At 38.0% G+C, this 14,600-nt stretch overlaps 1 protein-coding gene across 6 annotated transcripts in view; it reads right to left on the bottom strand.

The window, feature by feature from the left end:
* The window catches only part of BMAL1 (basic helix-loop-helix ARNT like 1), an 82,249-nt gene that overhangs the window by 42,928 nt on the left and 24,721 nt on the right, over positions 1 to 14,600 (bottom strand). For 4 of the 6 annotated variants that reach the window (XM_074955086.1, XM_074955080.1, XM_074955081.1 and 1 more), the window contains exons 2-3: positions 2,950 to 3,089; positions 1,971 to 2,118 (exon numbers count right to left, since the gene is read on the bottom strand). In XM_074955086.1, the coding sequence (XP_074811187.1) occupies positions 1,971 to 2,110 (140 nt within the window). In that variant the 5' untranslated portion in view covers positions 2,111 to 2,118; positions 2,950 to 3,089. Of the gene's footprint in view, positions 1 to 1,970; positions 2,119 to 2,949; positions 3,090 to 7,231; positions 7,250 to 14,600 lie in introns of those variants that run through there. The other 2 variants (XM_074955082.1, XM_074955085.1) reach the window with 2 other exon arrangements.

Genomic DNA, 14,600 nt, shown 5'->3' with positions numbered 1-14,600 from the left:
AATAATTTTCATAATCTAAAGTAATAAAATTGTTTATAACCTACTTCCAAAGGGAGCAACTCCCTCCTGGTTATGGTGTGTCTAATAATCTTTGACAGTTCTCTCCTCCTGACCATAAAACTTAGGCTTTAAGGAATCAGTGTGTTCTATCGCTTATTTAACTCTTAAGTACAAATTCTACCCCTGAGATTAATGTGAGGACATATCCAAGAGCAGACTGTGTCTTTCTGGAGGAAAGGAGGAATTCAGCAGTGCTATCCATTCAGAAAGATAAATATGGAAAAATGCTCTCTTGAGGTAGCAGAAGTTGATAAGATAAAGAATGCTCCAGCTAAACCTGCTAAGATTCATTTAAATTTAGAACAGTGATTTTATTCCAAAAAGGCTGGCCAAATGAATATTGCAGGTGAAAATGTATACAGTACATATGTCCAGAGTCTCCAAAGACTACTAGAATTCTGAATTTGGATTTCCCTAAAGTAGAAACTGTCCTCAGGGATCCTACTCAAAGAATCTTAATTTACTTCATAACTGACATGCTCAATATGGATTAAAAAATTGTCCAGACTCAGGAACTAGGACGAAAGAATCTGTACAGACTTATATGAAAACGGGCTATACTCCAAATGGAAATAATTGTGTTAAATAATCGATAAGAGCTTCCTGTAAATTATTCTGACTTTTACTCTTTTACACAGTGATTTAAAGCCCTTGGGTTGGTCTTGAGGTGCTTACTACAGAATATGGATTATCTATTCTGACATTCATCAGAAATGACTAAAATCTTCTCTTTCCTAAAAATGTCCTACTTTCCATTTCCTCCTACTAGTTAGGCATACTAAATCCTTATGGTCTAAATTATCTGCATTCATTTCCCAGCTTCATATATCTACTGTAAGTATCCCTACAATATTGACAGTAAAAAAAGGAACATAATAGAATCTTTCATTAAAAACAAAGAGTTGGGTCCTGATCAAATTCCTACTAGCTCAACTGCTTGGCTCAGCCTTGTTTTACCTGGGCATTAGAGCAAATCACAGAACACTGGTCAGGGCAAAGAACCAGGCAACAGGACATCTGAGGTCTACTCTCAGTTCTGACGTTGATTTACTGTATGACCTTACTTAAGATTTGTAACATTACGAAGTTTAAATACTATTTCTCATGTTTTTCTGCCTGTAAAGCCAGATGTACTTAGTACCATGAATCCAACTGTAGAGGCCCCAGATGGAGAGAAAAAACACAGTTTAGAAACTGCTAAAACTTATCTAAAAGAAAGTCTATACGTAATATTGCTGTTTGAGATACCTTGCTTTAAACAAGGCTAGAAAGAAAAAGAGTGAGTATTTCTAAAGCCAAAACTTAAAAGAAAGCAAATGTGTTAATATTTCTATGTATAACATATACATATACCCTCCAGGCATAAACATCCCAAACATGCAGTGCTGATGGTCATGTCAAAGTATTGAGTCATTTGATAACCAGTCAACCACTTTGCCCAATCCATTTGCATCAGCATGACTTCTAACATTCCAAATCTCTGAGCAGTTTTCAAATGGTTTATGAAAAAATAAAACTAACTACCAGAAAAATGTTTGCCTTTTCCTAAGAACTTCACCCCAATATATAGAATTGCTCTGCAAATGTTGCCATTAAAATTACATTGGTTTGTGGTCCAGGAAGGACAATATTCTACTTTGGAAAAGTTACAGGTTCAAGTTCTGATCTCCCTCAACACATGAGCACTAGAAATGGAAATTTTATTTTATTATAAAGCCAGGAATTTCCCCTTTCTTTTGGGATAAAGCTTTTATTTACAGAAGTTCCAATATTCATATAAACACAGGTTATCAAATGTGTTCAAGAAACTATGCCAAAACACATTACTTCTTCATAGCAAAACTGCAATAGGGTAGAAAAGATAAGTATTCCTCTCAACTGAGTTAAAAATTAATAGAAATCATACTTACTGATAATCAGTAGAACTTCCTTTCCTTTTCCTATTGCAATCCATTCCTGAAGTGCTAAGGGAACTGGAGATTAGGTTGGTGGGTCCTGGTGACATAAAATCACTAATTGTAGAAGAGATGTCCATCCTTTGGTCAGCCATTGGATCGTCTGGAATTACCAAAAAAAAGAAGCATGTGGGTCCCTTACTTTTGCATTATATTTAAAAAGAAAAAAACTACAAATTTTGTTTTAAACAAAGCAACCCTCCAAAAAAACGAAGCTAAGAGAATTTGCTAGAGATGAATTTACATAATTTATGTTCACTATAAAACCAGCACACTTATGAAATTTTGAAGAGAAATTAAAATTTCTTTTAGTTAACAGTGTTCAACAACACGTATGACAAATACTTAACGGTATATAACTAAGACAGTTTTCTCTAAAAGTTGTGTGACTTAAAGTCAAGCAATGTTTCATACAGCTGCCAGGATGTGCCAGGCTAAGTAACATAACATGATCAATTTCTTAAAATGCTGTCTTACACTACATTGTTAACTGCAATCTGTTAAGCACAAACACATAAGCAATAAGTGTGGAATACCTAGAAGTGGGGGCAGGCTTAAAAAACAGATCAAAGCATCGTAACAGCTATATAAGGGAAAAGAAACAAGGCAGAAGATGTGGTGGAGGATGGGTGAATTAGATAAAAAGTACTAGAGAGGGAACTAAGGAAAAAATAAAGGTGTAAGGTAGTAAAAAACTGGAGTGGAAAGAGAACCAACAAAACAAACAAAAAACTCTGAGATGGCTTAAAAAGACTGAGCAGAGGTGCAAAAGAAATCAATTAGCCTTAATAATGTTTTAGAGTACTATAGACCAAATAACCCACTTAATTATATTTCGCAAGGAACACTGCCAGAATACTGTATGTAATAAAATATTAGACACCCAAAGTAACTATATATCAGCAGCAACTAAATAACAATGCACAGTTCTTACCTTAAAACTTACTTTCTGGAAGCCTAGCTCCAACCTAGAAGAAAAGGTCTGCACTCAATCTGCTAGCTGATTCTGCCTCAGCAATCACCTTAAAACTTCTTTCATGCTCTGCTGTTTGTTAGTCAAGCTATTTCAAAAACCTGAATGCGAAGAAAACAAAAGAGCCATATCACTTTTAAAATATGTCTGCTTTGTCCAGCCAACCGCTTTTAAAATTAAGTTTGACAAAGATGTCCTGGGAGGTGTTAGTGTGAAATAAAAAACAAAAACAAAAAACAAAAAACTGCTGTCTAAGACAGCTACATTTTAATTCTCCGTGATCAACCACAAAACTTCTGGTTTCAGAGTAGCAGCCGTGTTAGTCTGTATTCGCAAAAAGAAAAGGAGTACTAGTGGCACCTTAGTTAGTCTCTAAGATGCCACTAGTACTCGTTTTCTTTTCACAAAACTTCTGTTAACTATATAGCACAACAGGTGTACCTGGCACCTCACAACAAGTAATGTCCCTGCCTGAAGCAGCTTACAATCTTTGAATACATACAGTAATATTAGTGGTTTAATTAGAAGCAGGAGCACAGTTAAAGGAGATAAGTAATCAAAAATAAAGCCAAGGAAATGGGTTTCAAATGGACATATCAACTTAAACACATTTCTTCCAATTTTTTGGCAGAAATTTGCCTAGCGTTCTAAGAACATCCGAGATCACTATAAGTGAAAAGACATCAGTTTTATGTTGTGCATTTGAGAGCATTTTGTATCTACTTAGTGTCACTGTATTCCCGTTTGTTTATTTGTATCTTTAACACAGAAATAGGGGGAAACCAACTATTTTTTTAATACTAGGAAAACATGATTAGCTCTTTGAAATTTCTCCACATAAAATACTGAATTTGACCATGTTATTTCTAAATGGAAACCTGCTCTGTGCTGTCAAACAACTGGATACAAAGGAGAGGAACTGTTGGTCCGAGCAGAGACAGGGAATAAATGGGAGCAAGGCTTCTATCAGAGTCATGCTTAATTAGGCGATGAGGAAGCTTGGGTCAGGAGCACAGAGCCCTCCAAACATCCATAGGAATTTCCTTGGCATCTTTTGGGATAGCTACTGGTTAGGAGAGCTGTGCTCCATGCTTGCTCTAGGCTGACTGGGGACAAGTCCTGCAACATCCCGATGGCATGACTAACAGGAAATTCTTTGGACCTTGTACCTTGTGCAATTATTACCCCAATGAAAAGTGAGTGTAACACACTGCCAAATCAGAATGGTAGCACTTTGCACTAACTGTTCACTCATGTAAATGACTACACAAGGTGCAATGATGAATTGAGACCTCCAATTCCTGGCTGCCCCTCCTTCCACCCTCATCCTGTACAGAAAGGCTGACTGGCCCTTAATCTCAAACAAAGAAGGCAGGGATATATTTTGATCTTCATATGCTAAAACCTTGTAATAATATTCTTAATTACATGACATGTTTTAAAAAAGGCAAAGACTATAATAAAGTGGCATGATAAACAGAAATTACAACCACACTGAAAAGAAATACTGAGTACCGGTTAGGGAGTGGTCTACAAAATAAGGCTCTGATCCAGCAACAAGGCCCCTATGACTGCAGCATCTGGGATTAAACTTCCTCTTCCCCCTCAGATAAAACAGTAAGATTCTCGAACTTTATAAATTAAGTTGTGTCAGTTATCAAACATCCTAAACTTTTTAAAACTACTTGCACCAAAACAACTCTAACTCTGCCCTCAAAATTAAGACTAGGCAAATAGCATATAGCACATTAACATAGTTTCTCCTCACTTCTAGACAAAAAGCATCCACTGACAACTCAAACTGTTCCAGAGTTACATACTATGGACAGTCAAACCTTAATAGCATATTTTCGTCCCAGGCAAACAGAACTTTTATAATCCAGTAACAATACCAAATGCTATATAACAAAGGGAAAAAAACTACAGAAATTGAACTGGCAGTATGGCAGACTGATGGAAGAAAATTAAAAAAGTAGGAAAATTATGAGATGCACCATACTCCATCATGAAGGACTGAATGCTTTTAGCAGAATAAAGTTATGAGAAAAATGATGACAAAACATTCATACAGGGAGGAGGATATTTTCCCTATAGCACAATCTTTTACCATCATTACACAAAACTATTGCTTTCAAGCAGTCCTGACAGTTTATTAACTTGTCTCTAGGAAAGACTGAAAGAAGCAAACTTCTTCTGGATCATTATTTGCTTCTTTAATTATTCTGGCACGATTAAAACTTAGAAGGCTTCTTTATACATACATGAAGGTTAGGTTCGTATAGTTCTGTGGGCAGCACAAGTCTGAACGGCAACATGAAACCTTGCATTGACTGACTCTGGTGGGCTTCAGCATCATGTTCTGCAGCTTTATCTCAAAATTAGAAATATTAATATCAGGAGTTTTAATAATCATACAGTGAGGCCATGCTCTGGTTGGCCCTGTCAGTCAAAGTGAGATTTTTGCCCTTGCTGTAACATTTATTGGTTCTACACCTTGTGGTTGTACGGACTCATGTAAATGAGGTTTTGGATATGTCGTCTTACTGCAAAACTTTTGCACTGCTCATTTACCAGATTTAAGCATATCTGAATGCTGATACAACCCAGCTGGACAGCAAATGAGAATTTATTGCTACTTAAGGAAGCATCATCACAGAAGGTGAAAGATCAGATGCGGAAGTCAGCACCAGAATAGCAAGAGCATATTAACATCTGATGAGAAGGGACATAAATCTGAAAATTAAATTCCAACTCTTAAAAACATGCATTGGGTCTGTGTTAAATGATGGCTGTAAAACACAGACATTCAAACAAGCAATAATAAAGAAATATGCTGTTATAGAAGTATTTTGAAAATATCATGTAATGAATGAAAAAGTACTGGTGAGAATTGGAATTCAGCAAATGCAAGTCAGAGATCTTATGGAAAAAAAAAGATTTGATTTGCAGGGCATATTTTAGGGGTTCAGTGGGTGATGTATGTGTCTGAGCCCTGGAGGGGCAAGTTGATCCCAAGCCAATGGGAGTGCGGAGTCGGTGCTTGGGCGGGGGCAGCGCGTGGAGCCCTGTGCCCCCCGCCCAAGAGCTGGACCTGCTGTTGGCTGCTTCCGGGGCGCAGCCTAGTGTCGGAACAGGAAGGGACTTGCTTGCCTTAGCCAGGCAGCACCACTGACGGGACTTTTAATGGCCCGGTCAGTGATGCTGACCAGAGCCGCCGCGACCCAGTCCCTTCCATTCCACTACCCAGCTCTGGGTCGTGACCCACAGTTTGAAAACCACTGAATTAGTCTCTTCACCTCTGCCTCTTCATCACTTTCCCCTCCTCCATGTCTTACTTTGCTTCTCTTCTCTAGGTAACACAGCTAAGCATCTAATGCTAGAAGTACCATCTCATCCAGATGGTCACTATGCTGCTTGAGTACTGTGCATCCATGGCACAATCCTCCAACCTGAGATAAACTCTAAGCATCACATATGGCATCTAAAATAAACCAATTTAAAAGACTCCAGCAGTACTTAGGAACAAAAGATTGCTTTAGGAACAGCATGTTTTTATTTTGCATGAGTAAGTTTTCACACAAAAAGCTACATTCTGAAGTTCATTTCAAAATACGTCTATACATCTCAATGATAATAAATAATCAGTCTAGCAATTAAATGTTCATTTAATTCTGCTGCTACTAAAATATTTGTAAATATATAAAAAGCAAAAGCATCTACCTGAAGGATTAAAAATGTTCCTAAAAGCAAACTATTTGAAAGGATCTGGGTAATTAAATGAAAAACAAAACAAAACCCCCACAAAAAAAACTTACTATATGGACTTATAACAAAATGTACAACAATCCCTCCCACAATGCTCACATCAGTCCTGAAAACCAGACTCTTACATTTCAGTCTCATGTCAATTTAAACAGCCATGTTATAGGTCCCTTGAAATGAGGTTTAAAATGGAAACACTGTCAACCCCACAATCAGTGCATCACCAGCATCTCCCGTAATAAATTCTCACCTGCCTTGTAATAGTTACTAATTACAATGCTTTTTTAAAAATTTGGTTAAAAGGTAGATTTTGTAACTTTTTTCAGCTTCCAGCTGGTAATTGCTCAACTGTACAAAAAATTCCATAAATAATGCAACACTACACTACTGTAACACACTATAAACACCCACAGACATAAACACAGTCAAATTCTTCCATTTATGACCCTGAGCTTGTTGCCAAGATACTTCAAGGACCTACTTGAAAGAATGCCATATAGGCCACTTCCTGATTAAACTTCCTTGTAGAAAAGAACCAAAGCATGGTGTCACTGCCCCACATCATGCATCTTCTCTCTGCAGTCTCTCCCTTTATATCTGAATACTTCACTATTTTTCTTGTATTTTATCTTCATTCCTATTAGCTGCACTGAAATTCAAGAGAGGCAAATCAGACACTAAAAAACAAATCCTAATTGTTCATCTGTGTTTTGTTTTGTTTTCCTTTTAAGTGCCAGCTGTCACGTGATTGGCTTAATCATGCAGCAAAGCTGATCACGAGTACACGAACACCTCACTGAGCAAATCAAGGTCAGAGCAAAAGTAGGTCAACTAACTCTGCCTAGGCACCCATCTGGGAGTCAAGACCTCTTTACGCAAGCACTGCCAGCTTCAGCAATGCCTAGGGCAAGATTCAACTACTGCCATCATACAACAATTATTTATTTCAAAAGAAACTTCACGCAACCTTGTTGTGAATCACAAGCATGTAATAACATAAAAGCATTCTTTTACAATTACAGAATAAATGTGTGGTATAGTTTCCATGAGAAATATAACTGAGGGGACACCAGTCTTGTTTATGGAAAGTGCCTGGACCAAAAATAGTCAGATAACTGCATCTGTTAAGGAAATTCTTCATTTCCTTTTCATAGTAATACTTCATGTCTCAGAAGTTGAAAATTGCACAATATGGACTAGCTAGACATACAAGAATATTTTAAAAATTGGCTTAAAGAAGACCAACTGGATTTGATCTTGGATATTTTGTGTTTTCAATTTCAAAAAATCAGTTTTACTTTAAAAGAAAGCTGAAGACATTTTGCTCACGGAATACCATGACATCCTGAAATTTCACACAGGAATAATGTCTAACTGTAAGCTGTATGACATAATGTTAATAGTTACATTTTGTATTTAACTGGGGCCACAGGTGTTAATTGGGACTAGTTTTAACAGGAATTGTAAAACCTATGCTGGCACTCTGTATTTAATATTCACTTACTTCAATCCTTCTAAAGACTCTTTTTTTCTTCATGTGTGGGAGGGGAAATAGTACTTGGCTCTCAACATTAAATAAATAAATAGAGAGGTAATATATACTAAGGGATTGAAGCAGCTTTAAAATGCTGTGAGCTAGACTCAGGTATTCCTACTCATGTTGAATAGCACCTTACTCTATGAGTATCAATTGATACAGTTGGAGAGTCAGGTGCTACTCACTTTGAGTAAGGGTATCAGAATCCATCTCTAAATTATTAAAATAATTTGTTGAGGAGAGTAAACTTGGTTTCTAAGCTCTCTATTGTAATTGACTAATACTGCATCCTATGTACCAACCACAGGAGAGGGGGATGGCACAGGATCTGCTCCAGCAGCTCTGAGCTACCTAAAGGATCCCTTGTGGCTAAGACAGTGATGCAAAGCTGTCCTAATGTGTGGGCACATCTGATTTGCAGCATTTCTATTATTCTAAGTAAAAGTCTGATCCAAAGCCCACTGAAGTCAACTTTTTCCATTTAGTTCAACTGGTTTTGGACAAATAAATAGCATACTTCAACAGGTCTTGGATCAAATCACTTATCAAGTGAGAATGCCTTGGCTCTGATAAATCTCCTGATTTCCACATATTGAGCCATGTCGCTCCTGATTCGCAGCCAAAAGTATAAAATCTGCTGTCTTTTGGCCATATTATACCGTTTACTCTAGTGGATTTGAATAACATTCAAGCTTAAAAAAAGGGGAACACTTTATGTAAGTCAACATTTAGATACAACACAGCCTCTTACTTTATTTTCCAGCCCTGCTTCTTCACCAAGGATAGTTTTGAACACTGAGCGTTATGCTCTATGAAAATGAAATTCCTTCAGTATATGTTACCAGTCATCACAGATCCATATCCCAGGAGGAAAACATAGTTTACCTTGCTAGCATTTGTGTGGAGGATGGAAGAGATATTTACAAATTACATTAATATATTGACAAAGTATATAGGTTTCTTATGTACCAAATCCATAGAGTAATCTAACGACAATAGATGCCTCACCAATTGAAGGAAATAAAGTTGATGCATACATTTATCTAGCATCTATAATGATTCCAGATCTTTCTGAAAGTTGGAAACTTTAAGCAACAGTTAATTGTCATGGCTCTTCATTTGGCACAGGAATTTTAGTTTTCCTTTCACATGGAGATTGCTATACATAGTATAAATGATGGAGCCAAACATACCGAATGCCAGACACTGTTATGTATGGAAATTTGATAAGTAAGAACATTGTGATTTTTGCAGTTCATGCCATATTAGACTTATTCAGGAGGACTGTACAACTGGCTTACTGTAATACTTTTGTCCAGTATTACAATATTTATTAGAGAGGTACATATCCTCTGCTCCTCTTTGACATACGCCTTGGTTTACAGTATGTATCCATTTAGTATTACTTATTTGGTGGGTGCTTGTTTTTTTAAATATTGTTCTATGAAGAGTATCTATGTGCTTTTAAAAAAAATGTATTTGCCTACTTAGCTGTGTAAGGTATTCAACATTACATTTGTTTTTCATCCTCTTTATAAAGTGCAGGACTAATTTTTAAAGAATCTGTTCCTGCTTATACATTATTCCTGGAAACGGATCTTTGCAGAGATTCTTAAGTTTCCCATCAGTCCTTTTTAGCTATGTTGAGTATAATTCTTCAAAATTCTGAATGTCTGTATTTCTTATTAGCCTGCATTATATATAAAATTGTACAGAAATAAAAGTAATAGATCAAAATTTTCTGTTAAAGAGATTGATATGATTATAACAGTTTGGGATATTTGGAATCCAAATGGCTATTTAAAATATATCCACAACTCTACCACAAATAAAAGCTTATTGTCAAAAGTGATGTGTGTGCCCTCTGCTCCTATGCCTAAAGGTGAACAAATAAAGTATTCTATTGCATCTGGGGAAGAAAAAGACATGGCATATAATGAGGCCCTACATCCTAGATTTCTACCCTTTTATTCCTCAAACACCACCTCATTTCAATTAAAGACATATCTGGAGGAGTTGAAAATTTGACATTTATATTTATGGTTGTGGATTCCTTTTCTGATTTGGATGATAATTCCTAGAGGCAGGTTGGAAAGCTTTCACAAAGTCTAAAAGAGCTTCCTCCTCCTTCATATGAGTCAAAAGCCCTCAGTAAGTGTTCTGCTCCTACACCCTCAGCACCAACTGATCTCTGGTCAAAAAACCCTCTACAATATCACCCCAGTTTGTTTTAAATAAAAAACCAAACACATACATTAGATTTTATGATCCATCAATCCTCGAGGATAAGTTAGGCAAATTTAGAAATCAAATATTTTATTATATTCAACATTGTCAGTAATGAAAAACTTGAAGGGCCATTTTTGTATCCAAATTTACACTAAATGGATTTAAATACAAAGTCTTCAGTTATAGATGTGATTGTTAACAACAGGCTAATCATATTCTCCTTTTCTCAAACAGCAGGCTGAAAAGCACACTCTTAATTATACTCAAAAGATGATGGGGAAAGACTCTCAATATTTAATCGCTGGAAGAAACTGAAAATGACTGCTAATTCCAAAAGTCAGAATGTTTAAGAAAAAAACCTAATCTTTTTTTACGTTTCTGTTTGTTGTCCTCAGCATTCTTCAGCATCCAGATGTACTGGGAAATGTCCTTTTGTTAAAGATTTAATTTGAAAATATAGTGGGGCATTGGGCCTATTTGGTCAAATGACGAACATATGTAGCATCAGTTACTGCTCAAAAACTAACGTTACACAATGACATTGTGCTCTCCTTATTTATCAGGCAAGTAGCCCTTCATGATTTGCCAGTTTCCATATATACTGGCTATAAAAGTGCTGCAGGTAAATCATTTGAAGTCAACACCATATTAATGGTGGCACAGAGAGAAAAATCTCATGGCTTCTCAACCTTTCCCCCTAGTGTTTTAAGCAAGGCTCTTTACAAATTTCTACTGTATTTCACACATTTGGTACACTACCTGGATTTCTCTGTTTCAGCAGAGGTTGCTACATAGTGCTCTTTATTAAACCCCTTGCTACTGTTTTTCATCACTACCCATTCCCTCTGGAATCTTCCTTGGATCCTTCTGTTAATATTAATAGGCTTTCCTTTGAGACATTCCAAATGTACTACTTTATCTAGTGATTCTGAGTTGGCTGCCTTCTTTCCAATATTTTAAAATGATCATGTTTAATTGGGACAATTGAGTCAAGGGGTCCTCCATGTCCAAAGTTGTGTAACTCATACCACTGAGGTAGCTGCTATGGATGCACCCATCCCAAGATGGAACATTTGGGTAAGTATGAGCTCTTCCGATCCTCTGATGGGGATATTTTTTGTGGAACCACAAGCTTAGCACAATGTGAAATTATCTCCTTGGAGGACTGCATCCAACTTACGTTTTGTTAACTTATTTTTATGTTTAGTAGTTTGTTCTTCAGAGAATGAGGAAGAGGAGCTGGGATTCTGAGGTAGAGATAAGGGCAGACATTTGGTTCTAAGTGGCCGAACGAGAGCTCTCGAACAATGATATCTGAACGCTTCTGACTCAGAGGAAGGCTAAGAGAGAAGAAACATTTGTGAGATTAATTATGTATGGGGACACCCTTGGTGGTGATGAACAGAGGAGGAAGGGAGTCATCTAGCTTCTCAGAGTTAGAGGATGTAAAGGTAAAAGGGTCACTTTTTACTTAAATAGCTTACTGATCCGGGGCGTTAAGCACACGCGTAAACTTAAACAAGAGTAGTCCTATTGAAGCTAATGGGACTACTCACATGCTTAAAGTTAGGTATGTGTCCAAGCACCTCGTGGAATCCAGACCTAACTTTTGTCAGGAAAGTATATTGACTATCAGAGTTGCACCCCTCTAGGCAGGGCCTGCTCTTCCGTTTTTGCTGCCCCAAGCAGCATGCTGAATTGCTGCCACCGCGAGCGGCTGAAGAGATAGGAGCTGCTGCCGAATTGCCACTGCCGCGGGCGGCTTAAGATAGAAGCTGCTGCTGAATTGCTGCCACCATGGAAACGCCCTAATGGCACACGGACTGCTGTCCCTTGCAGATTGCCGCCCCAAGCACCTACTTGGAACGCTGGTGCCTGAAGCGGCCCTGCCTCTAGGGGTGCAAGTAAGTCTTGAAATCCTAGTTTTTAAGGGCTTGTCTTCACTTCAGGGGTAAATCGACCTAAGTTACTCTACTCCAGCTACATTATTCACATAGCTGGAGTTGACGTAGCTTAGGTCAACTTACCCCAGTGTCTTCATGGCGCTGAGTCGCCGGGAGACGCTCTCCGGTCGACTTCCCTTGCTCTTCTCAGACAGCTGGAGTACCGGGGTCAACCAGAAAGCACTCTGCTATCGATTTAGCGGGTCTTCACTCGACCCGCTGAATCAATCCCTGATGCAACTGACTGCAGCAGCGTCAATCTCCCTATAGTGGAGACCAGCCCTAAGAGAGATGACCCACTATTAGTATTCAAGGTGTTGGATTTGTTCAGATTATGGATATTTATGTTATGCTAGCCTTCTGCCACTACTGTTCTTCTTTATCAGCATGTTTTAACAGAGAGAAGTCTTTAATCAAGACACAAAATGTACTGAATGTTTAAGCTGCTCATGACAGTTCTAGCTTGTACTATGTGTGCACAGAGCTATAAAGCTTTTCTTCCTACACTGGGTAAACTGGAAATTCAGAATCACAATACATCCAGGCAACTTCTACAGACTCCACATCAAGTGTTTCATCTAGATACTGCTTTTATAAACTAATATTTATGCTTCAATTCTTAGGATTGCTACAGGATGTAAATCTTCAAAAAACAATGAAGCAGGTCAGGTGATCAGTTAGGGCTCAGTCCTGCAAGCTGCTTAGTGCCTGTGAAGTTAAAGCTTGCTAAGGGGGGGACGGATAGCTCAGTGGTTTGAGCATTGGCCTGCTAAACCCAGGGTTGGGAGTTCAATCCTTGAGGGGGGCATTTAGGGATCTGGGGCAAAAATTGGGGATTGGTCCTGCTTTGAGCAGGGGGTTGGACTAGATGTCCCTCCCAACCCTGATATTCTATGATAGCGCTCTGCACCTCACAAAAGTGAGCCCTTTAAAGGAAGTTATCAACTTTGAAAATTGTATTTTTCTTTTTTTTTTTAATCTTGTCTATGCTACTAATATCACCATTGAAGCCTCAAAGTGAAGCTTGTTTTCAAACTGAATTTGTAATTCTCCATATTTACAACTTGTTTTTAAACACTAATTTTGATGCGGACTGAGACAACCAAGATGTTAGAGACAAGGTAGGTGAGGTAAACAACAACACTGAAAAGAATCAAGGTGTATCAACAAAATCTTTCTATTCATATGCACCAGCACTTTGACATGAACTGTTCTGAATGTCATATGCACTTTCTCCCACTGACTCTGTTGTGTCCGACAATAAGGGCATGGCTACACTGGAAACTTCAAAGTGTTATTGTGGGAGCGCTCCCGTGGCAGCACTTTGAAGTGCGAGTGTGGTCGTGTGAGAGTGCTGGGAGAGAGGTCTCCCAGGGCTCCTGGTAATCCACCTCCACGAGGGGATTGGCTCCCAGCGCTCGGAGCCTGTTTACACTAGCGCTTTAAAGCGCTCTGACTTGCTGCGCTCAGGGGGGTGATTTTTCACACCCCTGAGCCAACAAGTTAGAGCACTATAAAATGTAAGTGCAGCCAAGCCCTAAATCGTGAGGACACCACACAAGCTATTAGGGGAGATTCCACACCCACTCTTTAGGCATTGGTTCTACAGCAGTGGCATCTTTTGTCCTCCTGGGGAATGCCTATTGCTGACAGCAGCTCAGGCTTGGAGCACTTCCGATGGGTCATGCTCCACCTATCAGCACATGCATACTCCGAGGCTGATGTCCTCAAATCATCAGCCACATGATATTTATCTATTAAAGATAAATTTGGATTCAAATTTTAAGTTATTGGCAGACTGGTTATGGGAAGAGGATTCCAAAGCTAAATTGTTTTAAAATAGCAAATTTAAGATGTTCCTTTAAGTCATCATTGGAATTGAAAACAATATTTTTAAATTATTAGGACCTCATTCATAAATATCAAATTGAGATGGCTATTAATACAGAGAGCATAATGATACATGCACTATGAACATTTAGTGGATTTACTTAATAGATCTCTATGCCATGCAAACATCCTTGATTGTTATAAAAAAAAACTTGCACACAGAGAAAAATGAGAACACAACCACAGAAGCAAAAGGAAAGGTTCTTGGACAGATAAATGCTAAATTGGTTGGAATAATATCTAAATCATCA

Source organism: Natator depressus, chromosome 6, assembly GCF_965152275.1.
Source record: "Natator depressus isolate rNatDep1 chromosome 6, rNatDep2.hap1, whole genome shotgun sequence".
Lineage (NCBI taxonomy): Eukaryota > Metazoa > Chordata > Testudines > Cheloniidae > Natator > Natator depressus.
This window is presented reverse-complemented; position numbering and strand designations above follow the sequence as displayed.